This window comes from Chiloscyllium plagiosum, chromosome 13 (assembly GCF_004010195.1).
Source record: "Chiloscyllium plagiosum isolate BGI_BamShark_2017 chromosome 13, ASM401019v2, whole genome shotgun sequence".
Classification (NCBI taxonomy): domain Eukaryota; kingdom Metazoa; phylum Chordata; class Chondrichthyes; order Orectolobiformes; family Hemiscylliidae; genus Chiloscyllium; species Chiloscyllium plagiosum.
Genome location: NC_057722.1, coordinates 56,441,738 through 56,459,939, shown reverse-complemented (window position 1 = coordinate 56,459,939; position 18,202 = coordinate 56,441,738). Strand labels below are relative to the sequence as shown.

The 18,202-nt window shown below is 40.3% G+C and overlaps 1 protein-coding gene across 13 annotated transcripts in view; it reads left to right on the top strand.

The window, feature by feature from the left end:
- Positions 1–1,111: 1,111 nt before the first annotated feature.
- dlg1b (discs large MAGUK scaffold protein 1b) overlaps positions 1,112–18,202 on the top strand; it is a 471,082-nt gene continuing 453,991 nt past the window's right edge. For 9 of the 13 annotated variants that reach the window (XM_043702491.1, XM_043702499.1, XM_043702490.1 and 6 more), the window contains exons 1-3: positions 1,112–1,816; positions 2,094–2,225; positions 14,399–14,556. In XM_043702491.1, coding sequence (XP_043558426.1) covers positions 1,798–1,816; positions 2,094–2,225; positions 14,399–14,556 — 309 coding nt within the window. In that variant the 5' untranslated portion in view covers positions 1,112–1,797. Of the gene's footprint in view, positions 1,817–2,093; positions 2,226–6,100; positions 6,110–14,398; positions 14,557–18,202 lie in introns of all 13 variants that reach the window. The other 4 variants (XM_043702482.1, XM_043702487.1, XM_043702478.1 and 1 more) reach the window with 1 other exon arrangement.

Below are 18,202 nucleotides of genomic sequence, written 5' to 3'. Positions count from 1 at the left end.
AGTGATTGAGTTTTGAAGCAGGGTGTGAGAGGGGGGACAGTAATTCAGTTTTGAAGCAGGGTGAGAGAGAGAGAGAGGCTGGCGGGGCCGAAGACATATTCCCCTACACCTAACACTATGGGCAATTTAGCATGACCAATTCACCTAACCTGTGAGCCAGGTTAGCAGCATGTGAGAGAGAGGGCAGTGATTGAGTTTTGAAGCAGGGTGTGAGAGGGGGCAGTGATTGAGTTTTGAAGCAGGGTGTGAGAGGGGGCAGTGATTGAGTTTTGAAGCAGGGTGTGAGAGGGGGCAGTGATTGAGTTTTGAAGCAGGGTGTGAGAGGGGGCAGTGATTGAGTTTTGAAGCAGGGTGTGAGAGGGGGCAGTGATTGAGTTTTGAAGCAGGGTGTGAGAGGGGGCAGTGATTGAGTTTTGAAGCAGGGTGTGAGAGGGGGCAGTGATTGAGTTTTGAAGCAGGGTGTGAGAGGGGGCAGTGATTGAGTTTTGAAGCAGGGTGTGAGAGGGGGCAGTGATTGAGTTTTGAAAGGGTGTGAGAGAGAGGGCAGTGATTGAGTTTTGAAGCAGGGTGTGAGAGGGGGCAGTGATTGAGTTTTGAAGCAGGGTGAGAGAGAGGGCAGTGATTGAGTTTTGAAGTAGACTGTTAAGAGCTACAGGTCTACAGTTTAAAAACTGGGATGCGCCGCTCTGCAGCCTCACCGCGGCCTTCCTTGAACTTCGGCCCCGCCCCCGCTCCTCAGGCCCCCTCCTGATTGGCGGGCGTCTGGTCAGGTGGTGGAGATTCCCGGTCCCGGTCGCCATTTTGGGGGAAAGTTTGGGATTTCTCCGGCAGTGACCGGGAACAGAAGGAGGAAGAGCGGCGGCGGCGGCAGCGACGGGGAAAGTTTGTTTTGGTGGGAGCGGCAGCGAGGTGCCCGGGCCGGCTTAGGGCCCCACCTCTCGGGGTGGGTAGGGACAGAGACCAGGGCTTGGTGGGGGGAGTGGTTCACCGGCGGCGAGTGAGCGAACGAACGAACGACTGCACCTCCCCAGGAGGGAGGAGAGCCCGGAGCGTGAACCCGAACCTGAACCCGCCTGACTGGGGGTGGGGTGGGCGGGGACAGGTGGGCGGGGACAGGGAGACGCTCGGCCCCGCGCTCTGGGCTGCACAGACAAGGGGGTTGGGGGAGGCCGCCCCTCGCTGGATCCCCTGCAGAGGACAGAGGGAGGACACCCCTTTCTCAAAGAAAAATCCCCACACCCAGCAAAGGATCCAGTGGGTGACCCTGAGAGTGAGGGGCAGACACTAGGAGAGTCACCCTCAAGGACCCCCTCCCCAAAATAGCCTCCTGCAGTCACCTTGAACAAGTAGGACAGACCAGCCGGGACCGGGCAAGTTAACCAGCAGGAACTGTCTGATCATATACGGCATTCCAGGCTGAGGAGGGAGAGAGACAGGGATGTGGTCCTCCTGAGGCCAATGCTTTACAAACCGGTCAGTCCACTTCAGGAGGGAAACACGGGCTGATGTTAAAAAGGAACCAAACATATCTCTCTCCTTCCGTTCTCCAAACAAGCCCTAGCCTGTTTGTTGTGAAGGAAAATCGATTGTCAGTGAAACCGATTGCACTAAATATTTACACATCCCCCTGAGTCGGAGGGAAAAGTTGCGATCCTGTGTTTCTGGCAGATTGTCAGGACCTTCTGAAAGCGCAGAAGATAAAAGATCCTGCCTCCGGAGACTCTTCGGAGGGTAATTTAGAACTGGAATTGCCAACTGGAGGAACTTTAACCTGTGAAGGAAATCTGAAACAGGACGATGCCGGTTCGAAAGCAGGGTGAGTTTCAACATGTTAAACTTTGAACTTAATTTAACCTTAATATAAGGATAATCTTTTAATGAAAGTTTTCAAAGTACGGTGACACTTTGTATTTAACGCCATTGAAACGAACTTTAAGACGAACCGATTTTAATGCAGGTAATCTTTGCAATTTTCTGCCTAGTGCTAAAGGCTGGACAAAGTTGAACTACGTTGTAACTCGTGAGTTGTTGCGGGATCGGGCCAGTAATGATCGTTAAGTGTGTGATTATTTTTGCCCCCTGTCTCTGCTCAGATGCTCAGCGAGCTCTGAAGCTCCTGGAGAATTACCGTGCCAAGCTTGGCAAGACTGAAGACCGTCAGCTTCGTGCCTCCATCGAGAGAGTTATCAACATATTCCGCAGTAATCTCTTTCAAGCATTAATAGGTACGTACGTAAACCGCTCTACATCAAGCCTTCACTTATTAGTTTTCGGGTTAACAGCAGCATCAGCCGATAAGAACTGTTAACAATACCCAATGGGTTGTTCTGAACATCAGAACTTAAACATTCCGGACAGAGAAAGAGGTTTGACGTTTTAACAACGCAGGCATCCCATGGCTTCTCTTATCCGATCACGATACCATTCTCTCGCCGTAAGCTGGCAACCTGTTGCCTTGCGATTCTGTCTGTGAACCACGGAGAGGAGAGAAAGTGGGAATAGTCAAGTGTCATTGGAAATACCTGAGAGACGTTGTCACGTCATTTTTAACGCCGCAGCACTGAAATGAACGGCTACAAGAGTGCAGCGTTTCCAATGAGCTATGCCTTATAGTGTTGAACGATCGGATTACAACTTGATGTCAGTGTGCATGAAGCGATTCGGTTGCATTCAGGAGCACTTGGGCGGTTTGTGTGCGGTGAACAGGAAGCATTATGGAGGAAGGGGCGTGATTTATGGATGTAAACAGTTTCGGATGTGTGTCACCTCTGTTTGAGTTGGACACGTGTAGAAGTGGTGCTGAAGGAAGTACTCCCTGACATTTTAAGGAAAGCCGAATGATTTAAATTACTTCTTGATAACTAATGGTTTTTAAGTAGAAGTAAGGGTAATGGGAGTTGCCATAAAATTCTGGATGTCAAATTTAGATTTTGCAGAATGGGAAAATCCTTTCCTGATTTCAAAACTTATTGACGCTTCAATTTAATTAGCAGTTCACACTCTGGATGGAGTATAGTGCAGTTGATTAAAATCATTTTGATGGTGTGGAAGAGGAAAAAATATAATAATATTGCAAAGAAAATTATCTCTGTCGTCTTCAGCTGTAACTTACTTTGCATTGAACCTTCAAATACATAAATGAAAATAATTTTAACATTGACATTTTATTTATTTGTGGGATGTGAGCATTCTGGCCAGCTGGCATTTGTTGGTCAAGCCACAGCACTTAATGGCTGTTAGTGCTGATATCAATGAAATGAGGTACATTTCACTGTTTAATTATAGTTATAATCCTAAAATGAATATAAAAGGTTCAGTAACTGTCAAAAGTCAATCTTTCAAGTGTTCACGAGCAAACCAATAACATTAACTGGCTCTGACAAGCAAAAGTTGTATTGTAGTATTTAAATTGTCATTGTTGACTAAATAATACTTGTGTCTAGTAGGTCTTATTGGTTAGCAGAAGGTTCCAAACGTACTGTGGATATGTGATCTCCATCCAAATGTGAATGTAACTATAAAGAAAGGCAAGCGATTGCAGCATAGTGATGTTTTAAGTGGTTCATAGATAAACTGCTCCTCTGGATACTAGGATCCTCTAGTTGAAGGAGTAGACCCATCAGGAAATCTGGTAGGCTTGCCATCACTTGCAGCTAAAACTGGCTGACGAGCATAGACTTTCTCTAGAAAGCACATGTGAATAGACACCACCTGATGGTGACATGACTTTGCTGCAAATGTGTACATTATTTCTAACAAAACAGGTTTTGAAAAGTAATTGAATGGAAATTCGGTTGTGTAGTAAACAAAAGGTGAAATGATTGGATCAGTAAAGATTTATAAATGGTATGCTGCATCTTATTGTTTGAATCAGTTTTACTGTTATATTTAAATTATGGACACAGGAAAATTACATTGAATCTGTTGACAGTACAATAGACAGCATGACAAGTGGCATGGAATTAGAGTTACCGGAGAATATAGCATGTTAACTGAAGGAACAAACAGGAATAAGTTTATGTGAGGACTTGACTCTTTTCCCTAAAATGTATGCAATGATAAACTCTATTAAAACTTGTGTATGGATAATCAGAAATGTTAAAGTTCAGTTGTTAATGTGGAAACAGTAATAGAGGCAAGTTTCTTTTTGTTAAGGGCAGGTGTAGATTACATGAAGATTACTGTAGAGTTCTGGATCTGCTGCCCTGCTTTGTGCACATCCTTCCTCCTCCATTGCTGATCCCCCACCACCCAAGGTGATTAAAGCAGTTAATTTCATGTTGTAAATTGGCAAGATTGTTGCTTGGACTGTGACTATAGTTATGAAACACCATCATCTTTTGGATATCTTGTTTTCTGATTTGAGCAGAAGACTCTACGGAAAATTTGTTTCTTTAGAAAATGTAAAAACTGCAGCTAGGTGATTGGGGTAAATTTTTAATGTCAAGTGTTAAATATGTTAAGTAAACTTGTTTGCGTTAGTGTTTGAGGAAGAAATATTTTGCTGTTGGGGCTAGTTAATGCAGGGACCAAAATATAATTTCAGCCAAGAATTTAGTACTTGGGACAAAATGAAGAAAGCAAGATATGATTTGCATTGCTGTAATCGACACAAATCTAAAGAAATGAATAAACAATATTGTTAATGTTCCTACTTTTGCATATTTTGTCTTATTGGTATTTCTTTAAAGATAGTTTTCTTCTGCAGAGCCATTTTCATTACAAATAGTATAAATTAAGTTGCCTTTTGCGATAAACTATCAATTATAAAGAAAAGATGCAATCGATTTCAGAAAGTTGTTTATGGGTTTTATGTTTTGATAAGCTAAATAGCACATGCTAGTTTGGGATGGTGTGGGAAGAATGGGAGAACTGTATCTGAGTTGTACCTTGAGTTTTTTAAAGGCAATTTGGTGATGCTAATGTAGCTTTCCGTACCAGTGCAAACCCAAATTAATTTTTAATGAATTTAACTGAAGGTTTCCTGTTGTTTTCCTTTAGCTTTCAATCAACCAGCATGTTTAGCTCCTCCAAGGAAGTCAGCTTGTCTAGCTTTATTGTGGCTTGCACCTTGTGCATTCCTTACTAATTCGCCCATGTTCTGTGTTTCAGGAAAGAGATAATGCCACCCATTGAGTCTCCCATTAGTCAAAATCCTGGTGTAAGATCTACAAAATGAAAAAAAAACAATTTATGTGCAAAACTGATTTCTTGGCATTATTCCAATTGACTAATATTAAAGTCCATTGATACCAGCTATGAATTGGGTTCCAAGGACCTAAAATATAAAGACTGGGTTCTGGGTCTTTATTCAAAATAGAGAAATAAACTCACCAATTAAGAGAATGGAGTGCATCTAACAAATAGTGTGGGCTAGATGGAGAGTTTTCTTGTGTCCTATATTTGGCAGCACCTACCTTGCCTTGCCCACGAAATTACATTGAGTTCACATGTATTTGACTTGAATTTTTTGGCAGGGTTGATAGAAGCTAAATCTTTGATCTATTTTTAGACCCATTGTATAACTTCAGAAAACCTATTTGCTAACTATTTGTGACTGTCGCTCTTTTACAGTTAGTATTAATGCATTTTAAACTGGAAGTATGGTTTTGTAGGCTGCGTTAATCTTTTGGATCTTCATATTATCAGGGTAGTTGATGTTGCTATTATAAATTATCAATTGTAAATACTAGAAATCTAAATTAAAACAATTTGGAATGATCATTAAGAAAAACTAGCCAGACTTGTTTAGTGAATAAGTCAGTCGAATAAAGTCGCTGCATTTTGGGACAATTATCTAACTTAAAATGCAAATTGACAAATGATTGAAATTGGGACATTCTGTAATGAACCACCCTGTTGTAATTGAAGGTGACGGATGTGTCATGGTAAATTGCATGGCAGTACTCCATTAAAGGTTTCAGGTGATGCCTTTTTGATCGCAAAGCTGTGCGTTCGCGGCTGGACCCTTCATTGGACTGCAGCTTTCAGTTTACTGATGAATATCTGTTATAATGAAGTTGTGATTCTTTTTAACATTTATTCTTACTATTGTGGTGTTGCATTTCCATTTCTGTTCTGAATATGCTGCATGACATAGGACCTGAAGGTATGTTGACTTTTGATGCATTATCAGGTTATTGTTTTTGCTGTATTAGGAATTTTCAAAACAAATTCAAATAGCTGATGGAATGTATGGTGGGGTCCATTGTTAATGTGCTTTTATTTAATAGTTGGCAAACTTGTTGGAAAATTTCAAGAGAATTTCACCGTTGAGTTTGAACTTTGCATCCTTAACTGTTCCATTTGTTCTGACTTAGTATAGTTGCTGTTCTTTTGGGAGGGTGAGGGAATAAGTGCATATTTGTTTAGTAACTATAGAAAATTCTAACTTGTCTACAATGGAATGATTTCTATACTGAGTAATTACGTTTATATGCAATACATGTTTAAATAATGCACAGCCTGTGCTTGGTTTATCAAACCGAGATAAAGCATTCCACATGTGATGAGATGTCTGCTCTGTTTATTGTATTTTAATTATTTGACAGGAACTTGCACACCAGTCAAGGATGTCAGAGTTTTGATAAAGATTGGCAGTGTATACAATTCATTTTGATTTGTGGAGCATCTTTAGCCTTGTTGTTTTTCTATAGGTAGCGTCTCATTCATTTGTAATGTGAATATTCTGCTTTGTAGTGTGAGATTTTGTACTTTTTAATTTAAGTGGACTATATTACTAATTAAACATAGAAAATATGTTGTTTTGAAGTGAGGAAGAAGTAACTCAGTTCAGGGATGTTACTTTCCAAAATTTAAAGGGACCTGGATACGCACTTAAAAGACAACAATGCAGAAGGAATAGTCACTCTGGCTAATTAGATGAAGTTGATAAAATGTAGCGCTGGAAAAAGCACAGCAGGTCATGCAGCATCCGAGGAGCAAGAACGTCGACATTTTGGGCACAATCCTTCTTCAGGACTCCTCCCAGTCCTGAAGAAGTATTATGCCCAAAACGTTGACTCCATTGATCCTCGGATGCTGCCTGACCTATGCTTTTCTACCGCCACCATTTATAAACTCTGACTCTCCAGCATCTGCAGTCCTCACTTTCTCCTAAGACTAATTAGATAGCTCTTCCTGGCAACAGCCTTTGGCTGAAACCGAATATTTGCAGCCATGGTGCCCTATTTGAGCTCTTGACTCCATATCTCCTCTGCCACCAAGACCATTTATTTCTAACACTATCTGAGCCTGTTTGTGCCTCTGCTCAACTGCTAATTCCTTTCTACTAATCCAGTGTTTTCTGATCAGCTTCTATCCTGAACCTCATGAGACTGAGTTTATATCTTGCTGCCAATATCCTAACTTACCCAAACGCATATTCATCTATTATTTATGTTCACTAACCAAACAATACCTCTTGTTTTAAATCTACTAACCTTGTGTTCAAACCTTTGCTTCTTCTCACATGTAAAGGTAGTTTTATGATTGGTTTATGTATTAGTACGATTTTGTTATTCATATTGTATAATCTTGAGTGCTCTTCCCACTCTGGTGGCTTACACATGCTGAGTTTTGAAGTATAGTGGATTGATTGGCCTTCTGTACTGTAAGATTGACTGGTTCTGTTACTCCTGTGTTCAGGGAGAATGCACTGAAAAATCCATATATGAAATTAGATATGGCTTTTTTGAGGGAGTGGATGATGGAGAGATGTTGGTAATTTAAAATTATCTTTGCTAAATGTAACAGGGTATGCTGTTTCCTTGCACTGTAATTGGATATCACACTGCAGTTGAAATCCTATGCTCTGTTCATGAGCCAATTGGTTTCGATCACAGCATCTGTTATGTATCGCTTTTGGGGGGGGAAATAGTACTTGAAAGGAATCAACCGTCCTTCTAAAATCCATTCTCTTAATGCTAATGAGAATTTGAAGGATTCCAGTATGATTGAATAGAATCTGGGGAACCTTTTCAAGTAGCATAATATCTGACCTACCAGCTTCCTTTTCATTTCTCCTGCAAGCTATTTTACTAAGCTGAAATCCACCCAGCCCACTTCCATGTAGAGGTATATTTATGATTGATTTATGTATTAGTAGGATTTTGTTCTGTATAATCTTGAGTGTCCTTCATTTTTTTTTCTCCCATTTTTAAACGAACATGTATGAACAAATTCCTGGAAGTGAATGATATTCCTATCTTGCAATGGAGTGGAATAGATTTCTCGCAAATATGCTTAAGTTTTAACTTAATGTTTTCAGAAGAGAACTGGTTGATTTTTTTTGGATTAGAAATAGTATTGGGCCATAGAAGATAAGGACAATGTGTGGAATTTGGTTTCTCAGGTACTCTTCAATGGCAACTATTATGAGATGTAAAGTTAGATGGTTGGTTTTGAATTGTTTGTAATGCTTTAGGCACAGAAAGGAGTTTTTTGGTACTTAATGAATTCAGACGAAGACACAACCCCCCCTCCCCAAGGAAAAAGAAGTTATTCCTCACAATGTGGTTTTCTTGGATGAAATATGATATAAGCAATGCATTATTAAGGTTTCCCGTGTTGCTGGTTGTTTAGTGGTCAATTTATTTTTGTTCTACTGTATGTAATGACAAATGATACTCTCCATAGCAGTATTTATAGTGTAGGTTTGAAGTGTTGACTTCTGGATGCAAAGTTGCAATTATTCTGTATAGTACAGTGAATGCACACCAGCTAAGGAAAGTCAGCTGAGTTTTTGAGACTCCTAATTTGTACACACCTGCTCAATTCAAGTTAATTGTATTAGGATGTTTTATTGCAGCTCCAAATTATAGACAGATTCTTACTCATTTTAGATTTTTTTTTCTGTTCTATGTTTCCTGGTTGGAAGTGAAATGACGAGAAGTTCCATGTTTGTTAGACTTAGTTCTGTTACTCCCCATTCCAGTGTTCTCACCAAAGCAGCTTTATGGAATCAAGCAAAATTTAATCTTTTTTATTATTTTCTCTTAAGATGTGAACTTCGCTGCCTGGTCGAGCATTTAGTAAACATGAGAAGGTGGTGAGCTACAGTCTATTTAGTGTAGGTGCACCCACAATGTTGGTAGGATGGAGTGCCAGGAGTTTGGTCAAGCAAAAATGATGGAACAGCAGTAGGTTTCCAAAATATGATGTGTGACTTGATGGAGAACTTGCAGGTGGTGGTGTTCCCATAAATCTGCTGTCCTTTCCTTCCAGAAAGCAATTAAGTTGTGGAGTTTGGAAACTGCTGCTGAAGAGTCTTGGTGAATTTTTGCAGTGCATTTTGTAGATGGTATATAATGTGCTGCAGTGTGCAGTTGGTGGAGGAACAAATGTTTGTGGATTGCTGCCAATCACCTAGGTTGCGATTTGGGGATGAAGTGAAGCTGCTTGTGGAATTGGAGCTGCACTCCTCCAGGCAGGTGTGGGGAATTCCATTACAATCCTGACTTGTGCTTTGTAGGTGACGTTCAGACTTTGGGGAACCGGGTGAGTTACTTGCCATAGCATTCATAACCTCCAACCTTTTTGTATTCACAGTATTTTTATGACTCCAGAACATTGATTTAATATTGCTGTTTAATTTTAAGATCTTGCTGCAATTGGACATAGATTGCTTCAGTATATGAAGGAAAACATCCCATGTAATACTTTCTTTACCACCTTTTATCTGCTTGTCCTTCCACTTTCAGGGGCCTATGGATCTGCACTCCATGGTGTCTCAATTTTCTCTAGATACCCTCACTGAGTATTCCCTTGCCTTGCACTTCTCTGGATTGAATTTCATTTGCCACTTTTCTGCTCACTTAAACCATTGATATTACCTTGCACTTGTTCTTTGCTAACAACTATCCAGATAGCTTTTGTCGACATTTTCCAATCATGTCTCCTACATTAAATTTAAGCTTTTTACACACAAGTAGCAAGGCACCCAGCATTGAGCACTATTGAACACCACTGGAAATCACTTTCCGTTCATAAAACATCTGTCAACTGTTTACCTTTGTTTCCTGTCACTGGGTCCCAATTTCCACATTCCTCTGTATCCCATTACATTTAATTTTTAAGATCCTATCTGGCAGAATGTTGTCTGTGTGGTTTTCAATGAGAGATTAGACAGCATCAACTGTACACCCTACCATTAATTGTTTGAGGTCAGTCATCTCAGGTGCAGGACATGTATGCAGGAGTTCCTCAGGGTAGTGTCCTAGGCTCAACCATCTTCAGCTGCTTCATCAATGACTTTTCCTGCATCATAAGGTCGCCAATGACTTCACAATGTTCAGCAGCATTTGCCACTCGTCAGATAATGAAGCAGTCCATGTTCAAATGCAACAAGGTCTGGACATTATCGAGGCTTGGGCTGAGAAGTGGCCAGTAACATTTGTGTTAACAATGCAGCAACTTTAGCAAAGTAATTCAATTACCTTGTTTAAATGTCTTCCTCTTTATTTCAAGCCCCCACTCTCTCTCAAAGACGACAACCAAACAGACACAGTAAAGGAATAAATCACAAGGGAAAATAAATGAGGTGTATATACTCAGTTTAAATATGCTTTGTTCTTTAATACAAGCTGCTGCTCGCAGTGAAAGGGTTATCTTCAGTTCTTGGCTCATAGTCATAGCTACAAACCAAAAATGATGGTGATAAAATGAAAAATCAGCAATGGTCTGAACAATTTGCAAATGGAGTGAGACACTGTTGGCACAATGCCATGTACATGGTTTGAAAGGCTGGTGAAGGTAGTGCAGACATCTGAAATTCACTGAGATGGAGGCAAGATAAGAATGTTTCTAAATTACAGTCTTGTATGGACTTTGAAAGGAGTTATTTTGCAGTGAGAGTTGGATCAATGAATAAATCACGATGTGGGAATATTGCTTAATGGCAAATCCCAGTATTCAAATATTTAACAAAATGGTCTCTTTAAGATTTTGGTAACTTGAGGTTTAGTCGTTGACGGCGAGTCTAGCCTTTTAAGTTTCTCCACATGCCCATCAGTCTGGTGAAGCTGTTATTGTCAAATGTCATAGAGGTGTACAGTTTGAAAAGAGTCTGTTCGGTCCAACTCGTCCATGCCGATCAGATATCCTAAATTAATCTAGTCCCATTTGTCAGCATTTGCCCCATTTCTTTCCAAACCCTTCCTATTCATATACTGGTCCGGATACCTTTTTTAACTGTTGTAATTGTACCTACCTCCACCACTTCCTCTGGCAGCTCATTCCATACATGCACCACTCTTTGCAGGACAAGGTTGCCCTGAGGTTCCTTTTAAATCTTTCCCCTCTCACCTTAAATCTATGCCCTTTGGACTGCCCTACCCTGGGGAAAAGGCCTTGACTATTCAATCTATCCATGCCCCTCATGATTTTATAAACCTCTATAACGTCACCCCTCACCCTCCAAAGCTCTGAAGAAAATAGCCCCAGCCTATTCAGCTTCTCCCTATAGCTCAAAACCTCCAACCCTGGCAGCATACTTGTAAATCTTTTCTGAACTCTTTCAAGTTTAACAACATCCTTCCTATAACATGGAGACCAGAATTGAATGCAGTATTCCAGAAGTGGCCTACCCAAGTCCTGTAGAGCCATAACATGATCTCTCAACTCCTATACTCAGTGCACTGACCAATAATCGCAAACGTGTCAAACGCCACCTTCACTACTCTGTCTACCTGTGACTTCATTTTCAAAGAACTATGAACTTGTCCTCCAAGTTTCCTTTGTTCAGTAACCTTCCCCAGGGCTTTACCATTAAGCATTTAAGTCCTGCCCTACCAAAATGTAACACCTCACGTTTATCTAGATTAAACTCTGTGCCACTCCTTCAAGAACGTGTTGTATTGTGAGGTAATCTTCGCTGTCCAGTACGCCACCAATTTTGGTTTCATGTACAAATTTACTAACAATACCTCCTATATTCATATCCAAATCATTTATATAGATGACATAAAGCAGTGGACCTAGCAGTGATGCCTATAGCACATTGCAGGTAACAGGCCTCCAGTTTGGAAGGCATCCCTCCATCACCACTCTCGTCTCTTCCCTTCTAGTCAATTTTGTATCCACACAACGAGTTCTCCCTGTATTCCATGTGATCTAACCTTGTTAACCAATCGACCTTGTCGAACCTTGTCAAATATCTCGCTGAGGTCTGTATAGACAACATCTAAAGCTGTGCCTTCATTAATCCTCTTCATTTTTGCAAAAAACTCAATCAAATTTGAGAGACACGATTTCTCCCATACAAAGTCATGGGAGAAATCGTGTCTCTCAAATTTGATTGAGTTTTTTGCAGAAGTGAAGAGGATTAATGAAGGCACAGTCTATAGTTCCTGGCTATTCCTTAAATAATGGCACCATGTTAGCCAACCTCCAGCCTTCTAACACCTTGCCTGTGGCTATCAATTGTACAAATATCTCAGCAAGGTGCCCAGCAATCACTTCCCTAGCTTCCCACAAAGTTCTAGGGTACACCTGATCAGGTCTTGGGGATTTATTTGTGTTTATGCATTTTAAGATGTCCATTGTTTCCTCCTTTGAAATGTTGACACTTCTCAAGATATTGCTATTTCCCCAAGCTCTCTAGCTTCCATATCCTCTCCACAGTAAACACTGATGCAACACACACATTTAGTATCTCCCCATCTCCTCTGGTTCCACACTTAGTCAGCCTTGCTGATCTTTCAGGGATCCTATTCTTTCCCTCATTACTCTTTTACCCTTAATGTACTTGTAGAAACCCTTTGGATTCTCCTTGACTCTATTTGCCAAAGCTATCTCATTCCTCCTCTTTGCTCTCCTAATTTCCATCTTAAGTACATTACTACTGCCCTTCTACTTCTTTAGGGATTCACTTGATCCCTACTGTCTATACCTGGCGTATGCTTCCTCCTTTTTCTTGACCAGAACCTCAATTTCTCCAGGCATCTGGTATTCCCTACACTTACCTGCTTTGCCCTTCATCCTAACAGGGACATACTGTCCCTGGATGCTCATTATCTTTTTTTTTTGAAGGCCTTCCACTTTCAGCTGATCCTTAACCTACGAATATCCAGCGCCACCCCTGCCGTCCACACACACACACAATCAACTTTTGAAAGTTCTTGTTAAATACTGTCAAAATTGGCCTTCCTTTTAGATTAGATCTATGCTTTTCCATAGCTGTTTTAAAACTAATAGAATTATGATCACTCGGCCAAAAGTGCTCTCCCAGTGACACCTCAGTCACCCTGCCTTATTTCCCAAGAGTAGGTCAAGGTTTGCTCCTTATCTCAATAGGTGAAAAACTTAGCAAGGTTGCAAGTTTATTAAATTCAGAACTTGAGCACCTAATCTAGCTTTGCATATTAGTGCATTATAGTGGCACTTAAATGAAGTGGGTTTCATGGAGTTGTTGCATTTTTACTTGATGTTTATTACAAATCCTATTGTTTGTTCAGGTGGACATAAAGGATCCTCGGCTATATTTGTGCAAGTGCAGGGAATGTTTTGTGCATGCTGACCAAAAATTGCCTTGACCCATGCCACCAAACAGATTAGCTAGTTTCTCCTCTCTTTATTGCTGTTTGTTTTGGATACTGTTAGCTGGCATGACCGGGCATGCACTATAAAAGTAAGTTGGTTGTGAATTGTTTTGGGATATCCTGAGGATATGAAAGGTATGTTATGAATACATTTAAAATGTTCATAGTATGATGCCCTGGTAGATTAGATTTCTGAAATTTCAGAAGTTTTTTCGGAATGAACTGACCTTTTTAAAGGCGTTTGAATTAATTTGGTCAGTCAGTGCAGAAAACTGCTTAAATGTAGCATGCACAGGGAAAGAAAGCCACTTCGGATGCTGCCAATTCACAAATCTTGTTTGAAGTATTTTCAGGACGCTTTTAACTTCATTGAAAATAGTGAGAGAATTTTGACTTGTGCAGTTCAAGATGGAGGCAGAGAGAAGACAACTATGGTTTTTCCTCCTATTGTGCATCTTAGACTCACCATCCCATAGATCTCTTGCTGCATTTATCTCTATGCACATACCAATGTTCGTATCCTTCAATGTAATTGTATGGCTTTGTTGTTAGGATTAAACACAGACTAAGTAAATGCAAAGAGCTAGTCTCAATGGCTTAGTGGATAGATGCTTCTGAAACTGTGTGCAGAGTTGCAAGTGAATGTTGTAGTCTTTTAGCATTCGTTTATTTTGTTACTTAAAAATTGTTGGCTGTCTCAAGAATTCGAGATTCTTAACTTGAGCAAAGTTTGGATTTATTTAGTAATTATTGTAATAAGAATGATTCAGTTATTTGGGGAAAGCACAAACTGGGCAATTCCTGCAGTATGTGTATTTTAAGTTGATTGTGGACTGTCAATTCATGTTCTTGTTTTCCAGATATTCAGGAATTTTATGAGGTGTCATTGCTGGATAATCAACCGGTTCTTGCTCAAAAGACAACTGTTCCAGCAGTTCATAACTGGGATATTTCCAATCTTCCAAGCACAACTGTTACGTCGGAGGCAGTCACTGTCAGCCATAGCCCTAACACAGAGGTAAGTGTGTGTTTATAAGGTAGACTGATTTAATGTAAAGAGGTAATAATTAAAACAGTACTATTAGTAATGGCATTTCAGACAGAGACCAGTAAACTGCCACAGTGTGTGCTATTATACTCACTAGATTGAATGACTGATTATGGTAAAGTTATTCGTTAGCTCCCCCTGAAATTTTTAAAACCTGAAGTTAGCTTCAGTAATATATCAATGTTTGTGTGCCTATGTATCTGACCTAGTTTGTCTTCTACCAGTGTAATTGACAAGTCCAAGAGCTAGATGTTGGTCGCTGGTCAAGATTATTTTTGATCTTTCAGCAGAAATGAGATTCTCTTGTTCATATGTTCTCACCTATTCCCATCTGATGATGTTCCATACATCTTGCATTAATAGATGATCTGAGCATGTGTAGTAGCTTCCTTTCAATGTTAATGTTTGGTGGTGTTTTGGATGTCTTCTAGAAAGATGTAATGAAGTATTTGTGTATTTCTCTTTCAGTATTGAAGCCGTTTGTTCCAGATTCTGTAAAATATAGCCTGACATAAAACTTGTGGGAGTGAAAACTTGTGCAACATAAACTAAGCTGAGTCTATATGCTCAGTTGTCTTAATTTAAACTGATATTTAACATGGAAATAATTTAGTCATAACTAGAGAATCACCTGCAATGACTTCAGTTTACTTTCTACCTCTGGAGATCCCTAATCTTAGTTTCCTTCTGTTTCTCATGCTTCTTTAACAATGTTTCTTCAATATCTGAAAATAATTCAGGTTTCATATGTATGTCAGTGATGGATCCTGAGCTCCTGAACTTCTGATATGCTATGCTATACTACTTGCCTGACATCCAATATGGGAGGGCAGAAATCATTTTTCGTCCAAGTAGACAAAGGGAAGATTGAAGCCATTGCCTTTGGTCCCTTAAGCTGAGCAAGATCGTTGACCAGGATAAGGTGAACTTCCCAATCATACATGCACATTGATGGAGAAATTAGCCCAGTGAAGCAGAGATCACAAAACACGGGTGAAATGAACAAATAGTTTATTAACATAGCGATATCGCGGAAGAGAAATTGACCAAACTGAAACAGCACAGACAGTCTATCCAGGTGGCGGATGCTCTCTTCACTGAGCAGAGAATCAAGCCAGGTTTTATAAGAATCTTGTACAATGATATTTATTAAAAATAGGGAAAATACGATGTATTTGATAATTAAGCAGTTATGATGGTGATAACTGCAAAGCAGTTATCAGAACAATGTCCTGATTGTAGATACTATGTAACATCTTGGCAGCATCAATCAGTCTTTAATGGGATCAGGAGATTCCAGTTCTCTTCGATGGTAGGTGAGGATGTCCCTTTCCTTGGCAGTAAGATATTTCCATTGTTGCTTTCCTGTGAGTGACATATTCTGATGTCTCTCTGTCTGACTGCCCTTTGTGTGGCTTTGATATCACTGGGTTATGAGACTGCCCTTAAGCCTTTGGGACAGCTGTGTTGATCGGTTCAAGAAGCTTACCGTTAGTTTGTCTTGGAAAGTGTATTCCCTGGTCTGCGAGTGATTATGTTCATGTCTGGTTTCTCTTCTCAGCTTGTTTAGTTAATGCTGAGGCATTCTGGGTATTTCTTGTATGGTTTGGACACGCTTGATTTCCTGTGTTCCCTGTGGCCAAGCTGTGGGTAGGCAGGGTGGCAGATCTTTTCCCACACATTAATGCCAAAATTACCTACTTCCACCACCTTGAAGATTGCATGACTTCAGCCTTGCAGTAGTGCCTCTGATGTGGGAATCCTCATCTATGCCTATATTATCATCAAACCTGTTTCTTTTAATGCTCTTCTGGTCAGTGTCCCATCTTTCACCTTGCTTAATATTTATCCAAAATTCTGTTCTCCACAACTGAACCAAATCTTATTCATCAATCGCCCCTGCGCTTGTTAAACTTATCTGGCTTCCCCGTCGATATTACCTCAACTTTATAATCCTCATGCATATTTTTAAATCCCTTCAGAACCTGGTCTTTCTTTACTTGTACGATCTTTTTCTGCTTTTCTGGAATTATGTCCCTGTGCACTTCCAATTCTGTCTTCAGGGCATCTTCAGCAAGATATCTGAAGGAGTGACTGAAATTAAATGAGTCTAATATAAATGCAGATTTTTGGTAGTTTCCAATTAGTTTTGGAATGTGTGCTGCTCATAACCTCCCAAAAGTATACTGAAATGGCTTCTGTCAGTGGTTAGCACTGTCGCCTCACAGCACCAGAGACCCGGGTTCAATTCCAGCCTCGGGCGACTCTGTGTGGAGTTTGCACATTCTCTCTCTGTCTGCGTGGGTTTCCTCTGGGTGCTCCGGTTTCTTCCCACAATCCAAAAATGTGCCGGTTAGATGAATTGGCCATGCTAAATTGTCCGCAGTGTTAGGTGAAGGAGTAAATGTAGGAGAATGGGTCTGGGTGGGTTGCGCTTCGGTGGATCGGTGTGGACTTGTTGGGCCGAAGGGCCTGTTTCCACACTGTAAGTAATCTAATCTAATCTAATCTAATCTAATCTAATATTTTTTTGAGAAATGTTGTCAGTTTGGATTCAATTGTTGTAACAAAGTTCCTCTTTCTGTGGATGTATTAAGTCCAAAGTAGTGGGAATATCTAATATTATGTAGGGGGCTCTTCAAAGCTACAGAAGCCAGTTATTATGAACTAAATTATTCATTAATGGGATCTGTATCTTCATTCAATCCTTTTTACCTTGGCAATATTATCAACAAAGAGCTGGAAATCAGCTATTTTGCTCCTTCAAGGTGCTGGTTTGTCTGACGTTTCATTGTTATGGTGTAAATGCAACTGAGTCGTTGACGAGGGCACTTTAGATGGCAAGTAAAAGGCAACGGCATTGTTGGACCAGACCATGCAGTGCAACTAAAGTTAAATAGCATGTTGAACTACCCAGGCTATCCTAGCTATCACTACAGTCTATCCCTCACAGTGAGCACTTGAGGCACAGACCTCCCATGGATGCTGCAAAAATGTGGATACTATAAAGCCCCATCCCATGCATCCAGTACATGCCCAATGAAACAAAAACATGCCCTATGATGTTGGAGAAACATAAATCATTTTAAGTACAGTACATTATGTTAAAGGAAATATTTGTTAATTGAACAATGTAAAATATAAATAGAATTCTGTCAGACTCCAATCAGTGGAGCGTAGAAGAATGTGGAGTGGGCAGGGTGTAAAATCTCACAGAAACCTACATAATTAAACAGGGCTAGAAAATATGAATGATAAGGATGTTCCTGGGGAGTTCAGAACTAGGGGTAAGAATCTAAGGATATAGTGTAGGCCATTTAGGACTAAGCTGATGAGAAATGTCTTCACCCAGAGTGTGGTAAGCCTTTGAAATTATCTGCCACAAAAAGTGGTTGAGGTCAAAACATTAAATGTTTTTAGAAGCAGTCAAATATAGTTCTAAGGCTTAGGATCAAGAGGTTAGGAGCAGGGTACTGAGTTGGATGATCAGCTGTGATTATGTTAAATCACATTCAACCAGGCTTGCGGGCCCAGATGTCTGTCTTTTATTTTCTATGTTTCTGTGCTATATAATGTATGAGGTCTGATTATAATGTGCATGCAGTACAGTACAGAG